The sequence below is a fragment of the Cherax quadricarinatus genome, chromosome 17 (genome assembly GCF_038502225.1).
Source record: "Cherax quadricarinatus isolate ZL_2023a chromosome 17, ASM3850222v1, whole genome shotgun sequence".
Taxonomy (NCBI): Eukaryota; Metazoa; Arthropoda; class Malacostraca; order Decapoda; family Parastacidae; genus Cherax; species Cherax quadricarinatus.
Window position 1 is genome coordinate 4554035 of NC_091308.1, and position 19217 is coordinate 4573251.

General features: G+C 36.1%; 1 protein-coding gene across 4 annotated transcripts in view; it reads right to left on the reverse strand.

The window, feature by feature from the left end:
• The window catches only part of mbc (myoblast city), a 238864-nt gene that overhangs the window by 135658 nt on the left and 83989 nt on the right, over window positions 1–19217 (reverse strand). For 3 of the 4 annotated variants that reach the window (XM_070085738.1, XM_070085736.1, XM_070085735.1), the window contains exons 20-24: window positions 8685–8798; window positions 5227–5382; window positions 4359–4552; window positions 3702–3819; window positions 941–1055 (exon numbers count right to left, since the gene is read on the reverse strand). In XM_070085738.1, coding sequence (XP_069941839.1) covers window positions 941–1055; window positions 3702–3819; window positions 4359–4552; window positions 5227–5382; window positions 8685–8798 — 697 coding nt within the window. The remainder of the gene's footprint in view (window positions 1–940; window positions 1056–3701; window positions 3820–4358; window positions 4553–5226; window positions 5383–8684; window positions 8799–19217) is intronic. The other variant, XM_070085737.1, reaches the window with a different exon arrangement.

Genomic DNA, 19217 nt, shown 5'->3' on the forward strand with positions numbered 1-19217 from the left:
GGAAAAGTGTACGGTAGGGTTATTATTGAAAGAATTAGAGGTAAGACAGAGAGTAGGATTGCAGATGAGCAAGGAGGCTTTAGAGTGGGTAGGGGATGTGTAGATCAAGTGTTTACAATGAAGCATGTCTGTGAACAGTATTTAGATAAAGGAGGCAGTAGAGATGTCCTGTCTAAGGGGAATGTGTGGTGTAAATATTATGCAGAGAATTCGGAGTGTGGAAATTAGAAGGAGGTGTGGAATTACTAAAAGTATTAGTCAGAGGGCTGAAGAGGGGTTATTGAGGTGGTTTGGTAATTTAGAGAGAATGGATCAAAGTAGAATGACTTGGAGAGCATATAAATCTGTAGGGAAAGGAAGGCGGGGTAGGGGTCGTCCTCGAAAAGGTTGGAGTGAGGTGGTAAAGGAGATTTTGTGGGCGAGGGGCTAGGAATTCCAGCAAGCATGTGTGAGCGTGTTAGGAGTGAATGGAGACGAATGGCTTTTGGGACCTGATGAGCTGTTGGAGTGTGAGCATGGTAATATTTAGTGAAGGGATTCAGGGAAACCAGTTATTTTTATATAGCCGAACTTGAGTACTGGAAATGGGAAGTACAATGACTGCATTTTAAAGGAGGGGTTTAGGATATTGGCAGTTTGGAGGGGTATGTTATATATGCTCCTAAACTTTTGTATCTGGGTGCCTCTGCAAAAACAGTGATTATGTATGAGTGAGGTGATAGTGTTGAATGATGATGAAAGTATTTTCATTTTGGGGATTTTCTTTCTTTTTTGGGTCACCCTGCCTTGGTGGGAGATGACTAACTTATTGAGAAAAAAAAAATTGTAGATACAGAACCAGTTATGAAACCCAAGAAAATTGTTGGTAATTCCTCATTTAGGTCTCAAAATATTTAATCCCAAATAACTGAAAAGAATATTAAATAACAGGGGTAGTTACCTAAACTGAACCACAAGCTCTTAACTTCCAAGGCAGTTTCTCGACGCATATCACCATATCGATGAAGAATTTTGTTTCTCTTGCTTTGTGTAAAATTTTCCAACTGCAAAGAAGGCTGAACAATAAAAGACAAATTAGTTCGTTAACAGGAAAAAATAATTAATATTCTTTACATGCATCATAATATTATGCATAATGATAAAATTAATTTATTTTGTTGTATGAATGTCTAATATAAATTTTATTGCAATAATTCTTCATAAACATACTCCACTTAATTTGAGCCACTTTACACAAAGACATTTTTTGCTCAAAAGGTGAATATGAAAATACAAATTCAGTACAGGATGAATACTGAGTACTTGCCTTACTCTATATCTGCCACATTATTTATATCTTTAACTGCCTTTCAATATTATTCTCTGTCTCTCTAAATGCTGGTAACTGATCTTATTCCCCATTCATATACAGGTCCCTCTTCAGTATTCAAAAACAATTTTGAGAATTTTTTTTTTAACACACTGGCCATTTCCAACCAGAAATGCTTTCATAGTTTTTTTTCTTTTTACATTTAATAATTTATACGGGAGAGGGGGTTACTAACTCCCTGCTCCCTGCATTTTAGTCGCCTCTTACAACACGCATGGCTTACGGAGAAAGACTTCTTCCCTACTTCCCCATGAAGAATTTTGAGAAATACAATACAGTCTCTCCTCACTTAGTGATGTACTCGTTTCCCAACCACTCAGAGTTACGACCAGCTCTTCAACCAGTATGCAAACCTTAGAGCTGATTTCCTCTATTCTATTTATTACAGTACAGCCTCTCCTCACTTAGTGACATACTCGTTTACTGATGTTCAGACTTACAACGGGGCTCTCTGACCAGTATGCATACCTAAATAATGTATGATAAATTAGACACATGTGCAAGTCTTGGGTATCTTTATTGAGGAAACGTTTCACCACTCAGTGGCTTCATCAGTCCATACGTAGGAGAAACTTGAAGAACAGGAGTAGAATGAGGTAATCAGTCCCTCAACCTTGAGTCGATGTGTTCAGTCCACCAATCTTGAATAGAATACGGCATATGAGCGGAGAAGCAGCTTATAAACCGTATGGCAGGAGAGGTGCAGCAGTCATAGGTGGTGTCACATTTGTTCAATGTGGAAGTAGGTCGTGCCCAAGAATTAGGCAAGCGAAGAATTCTTCGCTTGCCTAATTCTTGGGCACGACCTACTTCCACATTGAACAAATGTGACACCACCTATGACTGCTGCACCTCTCCTGCCATATGGTTTATAAGCTGCTTCTCCGCTCATATGCCGTATTCTATTCAAGATTGATGGACTGAACACATCGGCTCAAGGTTGAGGTACTGATTACCTCATTCTACTCCTGTTCTTCAAGTTTCTCCTACGTATGGACTGATGAAGCCACTGAGTGGCGAAACGTTTCCTCAATAAAGATACCCAAGACTTGCACATGTGTCTAATTTATCAACATGTCGGTTCTCTGAACCATTCATCTATAAATAATGTATGTTAGAGCTGATATCCTCTATTCTGTTTATTACAATATACAGTACATCTTCTCCTCACTTAACTGAGTTCTGTTCCTAAGACCACGTCGGTAAACGAACTTGTTGCTAAATGAGGAGCATACTATAATGGTAGTGGGTTTGTGTCGACTATCTTTGATATTGTTTCAATGTCACCTTTGCACCATTTATAACAATTTTGGTATACTTTTAAATGATTATACAGTAGTGTACTGTATATTGTAATAAACAGAATAGAGGAAATCAGCTCTAACATACATTATTTAGGTATGCATACTGGTCAGGGAGTTGTCGGTAAACAAGTACATTGCTAAGTGAGGAGAGGCTGTACACTACTGTATACATTTAAAAATATACCAGAAATGTTATAAATGGTGAAAAGGTGACATTTAAACAATATCAAAGCTGGTTGACACAAACTCACTACCATTATAGTATGCTTCTTACTTTGCGAAGGATTCGTTTACAGGTGTGGTCTTAGGAATGGAACTCCGTCATTAAGTGAGGAGAGGCTGTATACAGTACACTACTGTACAAAAATTTAAAAATATACTAGAAATGTTATAAATGGTGCAAAGATGACATTAAAATAATACCTAAAGATGGTTGACATAAACCCACTACCAGTACAGTATGCTCCTCGCTTAACGACCAATTCACTTACCGACCTACTCTTAGAAATAGAACCCCACTGTTAAGTGAGGAGAGGCTGTACCTTAAAACTCAATCAAGACTTACAAGCTTAGCCACAAAGCTTCCTACAGCTTACAGAAGGATATACAACTGATTTAATTTATAACATTCATTGCTTACTTTTCACGCCAAAATGCACCATAAATTAATAACCAACTTTATTTAAATATTACCAAAGAAACATGCCCCTGTGGCCTGAATCCTACTTACCTTATATTTACTTGTTTTCTAGCAAGCACTAAATCCACAGGGATCATACTGAGCCTTGGGCAATGCAAGGTAACCAGGCTCAATCCAAGGAAAAAGTGTAGCTCCAATTCTCTGGATCAAGAGTCCTTCACCTTGAAGGGTATTCACCCTATAAGGCATTATATACAGTACATTTTCTTTAACACAATAGCTATCTTCCACCAATGTCTACTCATTTTTACAATCCTACACATTCACATTCCCTTTTTTCAGCTTTTAGGTAAATAGGCCTAAATTACTGCATGCTTCATTATGTTACCTGTGTAATGAAATTGATGGCACAATGAAAGAAGCTCCTCCAAACACTTTCTTGAAAAGGCTCAAGCATTCTTCCTGAAATTATTCGTGAACACTGACGCAACACCTTCACGATTACACTGCAAGAGAATATGATATGGTAAGAGAAATCTTCAACAACTAAATAGGAACTAGCTACATTACAGTAATTGAAGGATGCAGTCCCACACTCCTATCATACATCTCATGAAACATATACAGTACCAGAAAAATGGAAGATAATCAGGTTTGATCCTAGGAAGGAGAGGGGTAGCTCCAAATCTTTAGATCAAGAGCTCTTCACCAGCAAGGCAATTCCTTGAAGGGACACAATTTTATACAATAATCTTTAAAAAAAATGTTGGAGGCTGGGATTAAACAGAATGTAACTATGTTGAAATATGGTTGAATGTGATGCGATGAATACACTCTTTAAGCTCTAGTTACTCCCAAACAAGATGTCGGCACATTTCAAACGTGTTCTTTCAAAAATATAAATTCTACGAAGAATAGAAATTTTATGGACAACAAAGGAATTCTACTTTTAAATAAACTAAGCTATCACATACTGGTAAACATATCAAAGACAATGAGAGAAATGGAAAACTTGGAGAAGGCCACATGATAAATTCAGACTGACCTGTTCTCTAGGAGAATCATCTCTGCCCAATCTGCAGGAAACACAGGATCTTTTACAAGGTTCTCCACCACCATCAGAAGCTCTAGTAAGAAGTTACAGAGCTGTTCCAAGATTTGAAATTGGCAAAAAAAGTTCTCAAAGTGCAGTCTTGACATTTGCCGAAAGAGGGAAACCAGCACACTCACAAATTTGCACTGAAAGATTAACTAGAATTAAGAAATGCTTAGGAAAATAAACAATGCCTGTTCACAAAAATTTTTAAACAAAATGGTAGATAGTTGAAATACTCAAGAAAAACTTGTATGTGCTACAATCACTGAATATTAATTTTTTAACATATATAAATTGAAAAAACTAGACATTACAAGCACAACAATTATACAGACAAGTTGCTCCCAAAAAACCTAAACAATTATAAATGTTTTTGTAGAGAAAGTTTTACTGCAAAATTCAGAGGAGTCTCAGATTCTGGAGGGTAAGTTAAAAAAATTAAAATATTTTAACACTGCAATATCTGGTAGTGTATCAAAAATATAAGTTGATTTATTGTACGTACTAAGGTATGCTGACCAAACTGCTGATTGTAAAGTGGCACCTCTCCATGGAGATTACATGATGTCAACAGCACCAGTTGTAATAAAAGTACTCCATACAATGATTAGCAAGAACAGGAGATAGAGGTGAATCCACGCCACGAATAAAAATGCCTGTGATTTTGTGGGGTTAACAGTATATATTATCTATTCATACTATACAAAGAAAAAAGGAAGACAGCCACCACAAAATCACACGCCCAGCAAGAGGGAGAACATGAAGTCACAGTTAATAACCAAGAAAAAATTATTTCTCCTGAGGACTTAGAACTCACAATTAGTGGCTCCTCTCGAGTCATCTTGAACACCGTAGAAAGAATATCTTCCAGCAGTCTGGTGGAGAGCAGACTAATGTCTTCAGAGGTATCTCCCACATCCTTAGAAAACAGCACATCCAGAATGTCTCCCAGGATTTTCACACACAAATCCAACTTGATGATGAAAGAAGAGAGTTAGTAAGAAAACACAGCTCAAGCTGTATAATTATTATCAAAATGTATCACACTACTATTTTAACTTTTATATGTCCATGACTAAAGTGTCAGAAAACAATTTGTATTAATTTCAAAATTACTGAACACAAAAGTTAGCAACAAGCAAAATAATAAGCTTATCTATTAGAAAAACAACGTGCGTTAAACAAATTATGCAAAGAAAATACTGTACTGTACATACATAAAACAACCTAAAAAAAATCACTAATGTTCCGGTTTTAAAAGAAAAATGAACATATGTGAACCAATATGAAGTTTAAGTCTACCCAGGCTCAGAGAGATGGTTTAATATGCCCTGCACCTCATGTTTCAACCACATGCCCCTCGAACAAACCATTGAAGCCAGACTTATCCCACCCAATCATTGAAAAATTATATGTAGATTTTTCTGAAGAGACTGCAGCAAGGTGAAAGATTAGTGAGATCTATATTAGTGAACCATGACACTGATTTCAGATGACTGACAGAAAATCTATACTTTAATCCCCCATACAAATATATATAGTAGAAATAAATACCAGCTATAAGTACAAGTACACCTAAAAAGAGAAAATGAAACAGAAAGTAATTTAAGTGCTGTATATTTTAAGGCCCTTTTCAGCAGTCTGCTGAAGAGAGCCTCAGTTGTAGCTTAAAATATATAATACCAGTACTCTTTTTACCTTCTGTTGGAATTTCTCCATGTGGATTTGCATATACTATAATAAAAGACTGTGGTGCTCCACTACCATAATAAACCATAAGATAACCAGTGAAAATTCACAGTTATGTTCAACTGCAGTAGTAGACTTTCTTTTGCAGGCTAAGAGTTGTTATCCTACCATAGTTCATTCCAAAGTCCAGCCCAAACTAAGAAACAGTATGCTATTACTTCGTAGGATGTGACCCACAACAATTGGCTAACACACTGGCACAGATGTTCCCTCACTTTACGCAACAAGTGAGTTCCAGCACCACTGTGAGCATATTAGAAGCTAAAAAAAAAAATCTAAGGGCACTGCATTCATCCCACGCTTCACTTATTTGTTGTGAACCATATTGATTGCATAACAGTGAATTTATATTGCACACAGAAATGGTGTTGTAAAATGACATTGAATTTGCATATAACTCACCCACATAAAGCAAAGGATTACCGTACCTATTTACTGTTAGGTGAACAAGAGCAATAGGCACAAGGAAACATGCCCAACATTTTCACCCACTCTAAGATCAAACCTGGATCTTACAGTTGTAAGTCAAAGACATTACCACTGTGTCGCAAGCCACCTATTATAATGTTTGACTGTTATGATGAGTAGATATTAGTTATTTACTAATGATTCCGAGGATGACAATGAACTATGAGTGAAGAAAGACTTGAAAGCTCTGTTGTGGAACTAATGTTACAAATGACATCATTATTGCTGGAAGGAATACTCATCTGTGAAGCTGTGTGTGTGCACTTACCAAAGGTAATATAGCACAGTGATAATTACAATAAAAGTAATTAATGGAAAGAGCTATTGGTTATTGATGGAGCCAGCTAAGAGCAACTGATAGGGACAACTAAGAGTGACTGATGAGGAAATCTATGGATGATTAATAAGGTAACAATGAGGGTGATGTAATGATGAACTTCTGGTACTCAAGAACTTTACATTAACAAACAAAAGTCCTGCAGCTGCTTCAAACTATGTTACATACATCAAGGCACACCACACTAACTTGACTATACTGACATACAACAAGAGCAATGGGTAAGTTGTATTAGCCAGAATCTGTATATCTATATTATTGAAAAAGGCAATATAACAGCAGCTGGTAAATTTAGCAACTTTATACATCACTTCAACTGTGATATTAAATTAGTGAAACAAATAAGAATTAGTGGAAGGAAATCTATTAAAATTAGTACATACATTCTAGCAAATGTTAACCAGTTCTTAAAATGCTTACCACAAAATAACTGAAAATACGGGTATAAATTACAGTATTATTATTTTATATAAGCCATCATGACACACAAAACAGTTCTGTGAAAAAATTAATAATGAATTGGCTGGATTTAATTTGCATTATATTATTCATGTAAAGTGCCTGTCCTAATAAAAAAATGTAATCGTTTTCACTATAAAAAAGTCAAAGACTCAAATACAGTACTGTTTCACTTACTTTATTAGTACTTTCTCAATTTCCCATGAAAATCATTAGATGACAGTTTCCCAGGTGGTTCTTTCTATAGTAACGTATACACAATACCACTTGCTTCATTGTTTTATCCACCCCAAGATTATCTTTAGAATTCCCAAAATACTTATTCCATTACTCTCTCAATTCTCTTCTTCCCTCCCTCTCTCTTTCTCTCTCTCTTTGATGCACCTCTGTCTTGACCTCTTTCTTTCCTTCTACTTTCCAGCATGTATATGTGTTCATACATACATGAATGCACACATGCATGCATGCATATATGTATACACTTACATATTTTACGAATTTTTTAGCTGTCAAAAGTAAATTTTTATTTTTTATATATTTTTAATTTCACGCATACAAGAGGCAGCTGATTCACCCTGATTTACCTGCATAGAAGCCAAATTTGTCAGTGCAATTCTTCAGAAAAAAATTCAAGTATTTGCACATTCTAAGAATTTTTTTTTTTTAGCCTCTAAGGAGATATTTGCATCTAATTTTATAAATTTGATATGGCATCATACATGAAATAATGACCAAGTGTGCATAATTCACAAAGGTACCTCACAAGCTACTTTACACACTCAGGGGACCTAACTTTACCAAACTAGAAGAGTAACAAGACTATGAACAGAAATGTTAATGCAAGATAGATGGATAAATATATGGGCAGATATAAAATAAAAAACAAACCGAATGGGCCTAAATAACAATTTAAATCTGATATTAAACTTTAAGCATATGACATGCTTACAATATCTCTTAAGTGATTGCTTAAAAGGAAATGTGAACATTTATAAGATTTTCACCTGATATGCTATCATCACCATCACAAACTTTATCATACACTGACACTGATAAAAAGATTTTCCCATTATGCAAAGCAACTCACAATCCCAAGACATGAGCTGTAAAGCAGATTTAATATGCATCACATGATACAATAAAAATCAACCTCTAAATGAACTCAACTCCAAAACACGGACATCGTCAACTATACTCTTACCCTATACATGTACTGTACTGTATTTTTTCTTAATAGGATACCGATCTGTGTGCCTCCTCACCTCTTCTGTGATGGTGCGATCTTCAGGCAACTGAGCAGCGTTGTCCAGATCCAGCAGTTTTTTTAGTTTGGACTTTTTTCTCTCCTTTCTCATTACAACCTCAAGATCTGTCATCTGAGGAAGGTACAAGGTAATGTGGTGGTGGAGGGTGTGGGTCAAGGTAGTGGCAGGGGTAGGGTCAAGGTTGGATACATTAGGTGAGTTGCAGTATAAAAGCAATTAAGAGACTTTCACACTAGTAGACAGGGCAATTTTTAAATAAAATTGATGAAATACCATGAGAAAATAGATGTAAGCATTGGTAATCCAGCAATTAAGCAGCAGTGGAATAAGTATGAAAAACTGAAAAGTACTTGAAACAGTTTAAAAAGAGAAAAATAAATAATAAAAAAAAAGGATACATATGTTGAAAACTAATATTTTTGTGCAATTACTGTATATATTTATTGTTAGAGGAGCACATAATTATTTAAAAAAATTGCATAATTGCATGCGCGCACAGCCTCCACGAGTTCAATTCACTCGTCAAGTCAATTTTTTCAATTTCAGATTATCCTCTATTCCTGTTAATTCTAAAATAACTGATTTTTGTTTTTTTGTTTTCACAGCAGCTTATGAACTCATCTGTAATTATAATCTCCTCTGTCTTCTAAGAAAGGTAAATCTTGCTTCTACTATTTATTTCTCGAAGTTTCTTTCTTCTGTCCTCCTTTGAATCTGGGTTGGCACTTTTCTCTATTGATTCCATGTCTGTGTCTTTTCATGGCTCTCCATCACCAGCCTCTTAAACTGTTTTAACTGCAGTGTCCTTTGCTCCTTTTTGAAATAAACTATCTAATCCCACTTTCATGGAGTGTATTGCAAAACCCTCCACATAATTTAGGTATATCTGTCCACTGTTACATTCTACTTTGCTTCTCTAAAAACTTGTTTTAACTCCACATATTTTCTTTTCTTAATAGTCCTGTTTGTGTTTTTCTTTTTTCCCCTCTTCCATATGTTACTTGTAATAGAGTATGGTCACTTTTAAAATATGTTTAGAAGCTGACCTTTAGACCTTTTTTCATTCACGAATATACAACACTAAGTTTAATACAGATGATGTGTTGTCTTCTATCACATGCATTTCTTTAATTTAACTGAATCCAACTTCCTTTGCCTTCAGATGAGCCGAACACCAAGGCAGGGTGGCCCAAAAAGAAAGAAAAACCCAAAAAAAAAGAAAAAGCTTTCATCATCCAACACTTTCACCATCACTCATACATAATCACTGTCTTTGCAGAGGTGCTCTGATACAACAGCTTAGACGTCCCTCCAAACTGCCAATATCCTAAATCCCTCCTTTACAGTGCAGGCATTGTACTTCCCATTTCCAGGACTCAAGTCCAACTAACCGGTTTCCCTGAATCCCTTCACAAATTATTACCCTGCTCACACTCAAACAGCTTGTCAGGTCCCAAAAACCATTCATCTCCATTCACTCCCATCTAACACATTTCACGCACACTTGCTGGAAGTCCAAGCCCCTTGCCCACAAAACCTCCTTTACCCCATCCCTCCAACCTTTTTGGGGACAACCCCTACCCTGCTTTCTTCCCCAAACAGATATACACTCTCCAAGTCATTCTGCTTTGTTCCACTCTCTCCAAATAACCAAACCACCTCAACAGCCCCTCTTCAGCCTTCTGCCTAATTCTTTTAGTAACTCCACACTTCCTCTTGATGTCTACACTATGAATTCTCTGCATAATAGTATTTACACCACACATTGCCCTTAGACATGACATCACTGCCTCCAGCCGCCTCCCAGCTGCAGCATTTACAACCCATGCTTTACACCCATATAAGAGCGTTGGTACCACTATACTCTCGGACATTTCCTTATTTGTCTCCATGGATAATGTTCTTTGTCTCCACAGATACCTCAATGCACCACTCATCTTTTTTCCTTCATCAATTCTATGGCTTACTTCAGCCTTCATAAACCCATCCCCTGAGAAGTCAGCTCCCAAATATCTGAAAACAATCACTTCTTCCATACTCCCTCCCTCCAATGTGATATCTAATTTTTCTTATCTAAATTGTTTGATAACCTCATCACCTTACTCGTATCTAATTTGCCTGTGGTGTTTCTTTATAACTGAAGTGGCGTGTATAAATTTATAACAAGAAATCTTTCAATTTTGTTTTGGGTTTCTGTTACTAGAATTCACAATGTTATTTATGAGCTGAATTTAATTTTTGTAATCTTTAGTTTGTCTTTTACCAATGTTCCCAATTCTACTCTTCACAATATGAGTAGTAGTGTCACGGTCATCACACTGTACTGCTGCCGCTTTATTTTTCCCTTAGCTCTGGCCTTTGTGATAATACTGTTTTTGTTATTTTTTCAACATGTCGGTCATCTCCCACCGAGGTAGGGTGACCCAAAAAGAAAGAAAATCCCCAAAAAGAAAATACAGTGGTACCTCAAATATCGAACTGCTCCCAACTCAACCAATTATGTAAGTGTATTTTTGTAAGTGCTTTTATAAGTGTATTTTTGAGGATCTGAAATAAACTAATCTAATTTACATTATTCCTAAGAGGGAATAAATTCGTTCGGTAACGGCACTCGAACAGCCGTCTGGAACAAAGAAAGTTCGATATTTGAGGTTCCACTGTACTTTCATCATCATTCAACACTTTCACCTCACTCATACATAATCACTGTCTTTGCAGAGGCACTCAGATACGACAGTTCAGAAAGAATACTGTATCCTGCCTATATTTGCATATATTTTCATTAACATGCTCAATACTCTGCTTTTCTATTTTGTTTTCCATTTGATTTAGTTTTTATTAAATTTATTCTCCATTCATCTCCCTGAAAAATTAATTGATGGGTGGGATGAACTGTTATTCCGCAGATAAGCATTTTTTTCTTTTTCACATTTTTTCATGTGTATGTATGCACACATATTTACCCATACATATACATGTATATGAATGTATTCACAGTCCATATATGTAAGTATACTGACATTCAATACCACACATTATGAGCATTAGCTGGAAAAATACAGGAAAAAAAATAACTTGTGAAAACTGTAGGAGGAAGAAGTGGGGGGAAAAAGATTAAGATTAGCAATGAGCCCTGAGTGCTCTGAACATACACTCAATGCAGGATTAATAATACTATTTTATGAGAAGTGCTACACCTGTAGGGGTCATAAAATGCCTGAGGAATAGGAGGCAATCAAGTATGATCTAAGGAAAAGGGGCAGATCCATTACCTTGGATCAAGAGCCCTTCACTGGTATCAAAGGAAGAGAACTCATGTAAAAACAAAATTATTACTCAGGTTACACACACACACACATCCCAGCCATTTACACTCCTCTACAGACAGCAATATAGGATTTCTCCAATTACACTTGACATTATATGTAGAATTTACTTTCTCTCTCTACAATACACTAAATCCTCCATATAATAGATTAATGGGGAAGTGAATGGCCTGTAATGTCAATTGTAGTGGATAATGAGAGTAGACTGTTTTGTCGTGACTGTAACAATAAGGGACAATTCTGTAACCAACGAACTTTGTCCATTGTTTACAAATTGAATGATCCATCCTCTGATAGTCTACCTTGCTTTCATCACTCACTAGAAAGCCAATCATGCCTACATTTGAATTTTTCTCAATAATTCTTAGGTTATCCAAATACACTTACCATCTATATACTAATTCCTCTCTCAACCGTCAGTATTCATTTATTCACATTTACTCCGAATACAACTTCCCATGTTTGTGCATTTTTCTTTATCAATTTACAAGCATTAAACATATTTTTCTTCTGCACTTGACTTTCTACATAACCTAAACTCAGCACACACATACTTAATATTTTTATCAGTCAATACTTATGCAGCAATAACCCCATACATCAATCTGATTTCTTAGATTAAAACTTTGGCTGCAAAATCACTACCCAGTCACCCAATACTCAACATCCAACTCATTTGCTCACATTGTCTATGGAAATGTCTTATAAAAGAACCTCTACAAAGAAATACAAGTACAATAATATAATTTGCTTTTTATTTTATGAAACTTAAATTGTTTATTAATTACAGTACACAATTCTTTTTTATTGCTGTGACTTATTTTCACAGTAGAGAAATATTTTTACAGGAAAGATTAAACAGGCATCACAAAAACTGATAAATGGCAACATCCATTTACATAAATCAGAGATGAGTTTAATGCCCTGGGTACACACTTGGAACAAGCTATTTTCATATAGCTTTGAGGCATTCTTAAGTTTTAGTTTGATACTAGCAATTATTTTGTATCTTTTTATACAACAAAGTGAAAATTATATGTATAGTACATATACTGTATGTATAAAGATAGTCCTATAAAGCTTTATATCATTTATGTATGCAATAGAGTTTCTTTAATTTTAAACTGCAAAACATTAGTATTAGGGCCAATGATCTGTATGGCAGTAAAACATTACACATTGGAGCATACAACTGAGTGGTTGTACAATGTCACATGCCGGAGGTTGGTTACTCTGTCATGTAAGAGCAACACACAAATTATACTTGCCCACCCCCAATAAAATTAGTACAGTAGTGAACAAAGTCTGACTTGTAAACTTTTGATTGAAGCATGGTTTAATTTGTTTTAATTTAATGAACAGCAAACAATAATTATTCTAATACAGTATGTACTTATGATTAAAGGTAAAAGAATTAACCCTACTAGCAATATTAAATATCAAATACTATTTGTAAAAATACAGTAAAAGAAAATAACAAATATTAATACTGTAATCCTGTGTGCTAGGTAGATACATAGATACAGTGGAACCTCAGTACTTGAACAGTTCCCTACTCGAACAAAGCTCAGCATTTGACCAAACAAACACAACCTGCCAGAACTTCGCTAAAAACTATTTTGTGATTCTTTGCATTTTTTTTTTATTATTTGTATAAATAAGTCACCATGGGGCCTACAAAGATTAGTGATGACAGCCAACCAAAAAGAAAATGGGCTGGGAAGAATTTGTTCGATATTCGAATGGATCGGCACTCGAACAGCCTTCTGGAATTAATTATGAGTACGAGTACCAAGGTTCCACTGTAATTAATACAGTAGTTCAGTTATACAGTATGAAAGTTTTTCATTATCAGCATATAGTGAAGTAAAAAATTACCATACAGACAAGTACTGTATTACTACAGTTTACAATACTGGCATTCTTAGTGTCTTGTCTGTCTTCTGTATCAGTGGACCAAGTCCACTACTTCAGAAGACAATGAAGATTTTTTTTTTTTTTTTTAACAAGTCGGCCCTCTCCCACCGAGGCAGGGTGACCCAAAAAGAAAATACTTTCATTATCATTCAACACTTTCACCTCACTCACACATAATCACTGTTTTTGCAGAAGTGTTCAGAACACAACAGTTTAGAAGCATAAATTGCTAATATCCCGAAACCCCTCCTTTAGAGTGCAGGCATTGTACTTCCCATTTCCAGGACTCAAGTCTCGCTATATAAAAATAACCTGTTTCCCTGAATGCCTTCACTAAATATTACCCTGCTCACTCCAACAGATCGTCATGTCCCAAATACCATTCATCTCCATTCACTCCTATCGAACACGCTCATGCATGCCTGCTGGAAGTCCAAGCCCCTCGCCCACAAAACCTCCCTTACCCCTTCCTTCGAACCTTTTCGAGGACGACCCCTACCCCGCCTTCCTTCCCCTATAGATTTAAATGCTCTCCATGTCATTCTACTTTGATCCATTCTCTCTAAATGACCAAACCACCTCAACAACCCCTCTTCTGCCCTCTGACTAATACTTTTATTGACTCCACACCAATGAAGATGTGGAATATTTATTTCATAATTCAGAGTTGCAGACAAAATTGGCAGTATCATACCTCCTTCCCAATATATGTCCATTAAAAAGACATCTTACTGTAATGCGAATGAAATATATGTCACTTAATTTTGTAACAATCATGTATATTTTGAAAATATAGGCATTCTATGACATTTCAAGTTACATGGAATTAAAAGTTTTAAGACTGCCTTTTGATTCAAGGCATTTTTAAGACTTCAAACTACAGCTTAATATATTTAGATATCCCATTTGCTGATGATCTACAAAAATTATAATTTTCATTTACAAAACTTTTAAATTTAAAAAATAACAAGAGATAGTCAATTGTTTTTTTTTTCTCAAAAATTGTAGTTAGTCATCAGGCTCATAACTTAAAAAATATAACTGGGGAAAAAATTAAATTTTTTTGTGAATGATGCGCTTTACTAAAAAAAAAAAAAAAAGAGTTACCCTATACACACAACACAGTATTAATTTGCTAAAATAAATAATAATCAAAAATTTCTGTATCAAAACAGGCAGGTTAGAAAATAATATCGACTTGTACAACATCAATATAAATTGATAATTGTCTGAGGACAAGTACACCTGTCACCCGACTTACGACCTGCTTGACATACGACCATTCGACTTACGACCGTGTTTTCTATGCCAAATTTTTAGGAAATAAACAACTGTTTGTGTTGTACACAGTGTTTATCCTAAACTTTACAGTATAAAATGCAGTACTAACAGCATAAAAAGTAGAGTAAAAAATTAAATACCAAAATAAAACAATAAAATAAAGACATTACAAACATGTGATGTTGATATTCAGTAGTAAGGTTCGACTTATGTCCATTTCGACTTGCGACCGGTTTGTCGGAACTGCACTTCGTCGTAAGTCGGATGGTACCCGTAGCTAATAACAAAATACAGTGGTACCCCGAATTTCAGCCATAATTCGTTCCCTTAAGGAATAATGTAAATTATATTAGTCTGTTTCAGACCCCGAAAAATACACTTACAAAAGCACTTACATAATTGTTCAAGTTGGGAGCTGTTCGAAATTCGAGGTACCACTGTATTTGTTTGCAAAAATTTTTTTTACAGTTGTTTTACCATCATTAGTATTTATTAATCCTCTGTGTATATTACTTTGGGGCTCAAAATATGAGCCAATTAGTGTATTGCACCAAATAAACCTATAGTACATTAAAAATAATGGTATGTTTTGTTGTCTGGAAGATTTTAGGATAATGAACATGAGACAAAAAGACACTGAATTGCATTATGCAATACAGGAGTGGGTAGGATAAGAATGAGTGTCAAGAATAAATGACTCCTTAAAATACTGAGAAAGGCAAGGGAGGAATGGGCACTGAGTAGAGAGAGAGCTATATCACACATGACTGAAAGAAGGATAGGAAAGGGAAAAGGACATGTGCCTTTGTGTGGTGGTTTGGTTTCCCTCTTAAATCAAAGAAAAATAAATTAGCAAGATTTCTAAAAACTTTTTTTATTATTTTTATTAACACACTGGCTGTTTCCAACTGAGGTAGGGTGAACCAAAAAGGAAGAAACACTTTCATCATCATTCACTCCATCGCTGTTTTGCCAGAGGCGTGCTGGCTCTACAGTTAAAAAACATATTTTCACCCCTCTTTCAGAGTGCAAGCACTGTACTTTCCACCTCCAGGACTTGAGTCTGGCTAACTGGTTTCCCCGAATCCCTTCATAAATATTACTTCGCCCACACTCCAAAAGCACGTCATCATAAAAACCACTTGTCTCCACTTGCTCCTATCTAACATGCTCATGCACGCTTGCTGGAAGTCCAAGCCCTTTGCACACAAAACTTCCTTTACCTCCTCCCTCCAACCTTTCCAAGGACAACCCCCACCTCGACTTCCTTCCACTACAGATTTATATCCCCTCAAAGTCATTCTACTTTGTTCCACCTCAACAACCTCTCCTTAGCCCTCTGGATAACACTTTTAGAAACCCTGCACCTCCTCCTAATCTCCAAGCTATGGATTCTTTGCATTATATTCACACCACATTTTGTCCTCAGACATGAGATCTCCACAGCCACCAGCTTTCTTGTTGCAACATTCACCACCCTATGCAATACTAAGTGCTTACTGTACAATACAGTGGTACCTTGGGATATGAGCAGCTCAAAACTCGCACAATTATGTAAGTGTATTTATGCAAGTTGTAGGTAGTAGGTTGGTAGACAGCAACCGTCCAGGGAGGTACTACCGTCCTGCCAAGTGAGTGTAAAACAAAAGCCTGTAATTGTTTTACATGACGGTAGGATTGCTGGTGTCTTTTGTCTGTCTCATAAATATGCAAGATTACAGGTACGTCTTGCTACTTCTACTTACACTTAGGTCTCACTACACATACGTGTACAAGCATATATATACACACCCCTCTGGGTTTTCCTCTATATTCTTTCTAATTCTTGTTCTTGTTTATTTCCTCTTATCTCCATGGGGAAGTGGAACAGAATTCTTCCTCTGTAAGCCATGCGTGTCGTAAGAGGCGACTAAAATGCCGGGAGCAAGGGGCTAGTAACCCCTTTTCCTGTATATATTACTAAATTTAAAAGGAGAAACTTTAGTTTTTTCTTTTGGGCCACCCCACCTCGGTGGGATACGGCTGGTATGTTGAAAGAAGAAGATGATTTATGCAAGTGCTTTTGTAAGTGTATTTTTGGGGGTCTGAAACAGATTAATCTAATTTACATTATTCCTTATGGGAACAAATTCGTTTGGTATCGGCACTCGAACAGCCTTCTGGAATGAATTGAGTTCGTATCCCGAGGTACTACTGTATATGTCACTCATTCTTTAGTATCATTACAAACTATCACATGTGACAAATATGCAAAAAATAACAATCGTAACTAGCAAGTTGTTTCAACGTCCAACATTACGGTATTACTTTTTCATTCACTAATAAATTATGAGAAGCATTAATGCTTCAAAATACACAAAGTAGGACATTCTCAAACAAGTTATTAATATGTAAAGAAAACCAATTAATCTTTAAATTTACTTTTCCAAGTATTACTAACATACACAATAATTTAAAAATTACCATAACTACACTCAAAAGTATATTTTCAAATATAATCACTGGAAAGGATGTCAATGATAAATCAGTCTGTCCATCTGCCTAACAATCTATCCTAACTGTGAATCCTCATTGTGGAGGCAGCTGCTAGCCAATATTCAGTATGCCCTAATTTTTGAGGTAGTTATGCCTAAAAATTTAAGGTATTGTACACTATTCATAATTCCCAAATTTCACAAATTTTTTACATTGGTAAGTATACAGTAAAGCAGGTATTATCCTACTTCAACTCATATCAAAGCCTATCTAAGCTATAACAACACCCTCCTAGGGATGCTATTAACAACATTTGGCTAACAGTCAGATACTACGTACCGCTAGCTGAACAGGGACAAGTGTAAGGAAACATGCCTAAAATTTCCACTTACGCCAAGACTGAACCTCGGTCCCTCAATTATGAGCTGAAGGCCCCTAAAACCATGGTGCAAGCTTTTATTGCACTATTATTAATATATTCAAAAATAGGAGCCAAATTTGTATGGGTTATACAGTGCACAGGTTCTTTAAGTTGTATGGGTAGGGGGTTATGGGAGTTGAGAGTTAATGAAGGTATAAAATTAACATCATAATTGGTGCAATGTGTTGATTTTCAGTTAGTCAGTGAATCTGTATCACAAGTGAAACTCCAGCAAGGAGGGCAAATGGAATGCATAAGGGCATTCAAGATGTTGAAAGAGAATTCTGCATGCTCTCTTGATAGACAGGACAGTGTAATAATATATGGTGAATAGCTGGAATTACCTGGCAGTCCTTGCAGAGAGGCACCAAGCATCTTTAAATATGGTATCAGTGTACTCACCTGTAAGTGACTGCAGGGGTCAAGCTAAGACTCGACCCCTGCAGTCCCTAAGATTTGACCCCTTAGCTCACCTCCCAACTTGCCCCTTGCCAGATTCACACTCTCCTAGCCTTGTGGGCATTTTATTGGTTCTAATACCAATCCTTGTGGTACATTGCTTCTTACTCTTCCCCATTCTAACAACTCATGCCTGGCGGTGATGGAAAGAAAATGGGAAGAAGCCTAACTGCATTTGATGGGAAACAATTTATCATCCTGTAATTCAGACCAACACTCTCCAACAGTTTAGGAGTTTCTGGTATAGTGCTGGAAAATATTTCAAGAAAGAGACTCCCCTGTAGAAGACTAATGGATCATGAATAGTGGACCAAGTGACTTGAGCCTATGTTGTCATTGTCCTGTTACCCAATAAAAGCTTTTTGTACCTGACAGAAATTTGACACTTGCATAGAAAGTACAATATGACATGTAGGGAATCATATTCATGGATAGCTTGTAATGCACTCAAAACAATGATTGGGACAGACATGGTTGCAAGGCAAATGACAGTAATGAACACTGAGCATAACTCAGCTGCAAAAATGCTGGCCAACTCAATTAGCATTAGTACCTCACATTTTCATTTCCTACATTACATTATATTACTTGACTAGAATATTGTATTTTATGTAGAAGAGAGGGAGACTACTTCCCGGTAAAGGTAGGTCT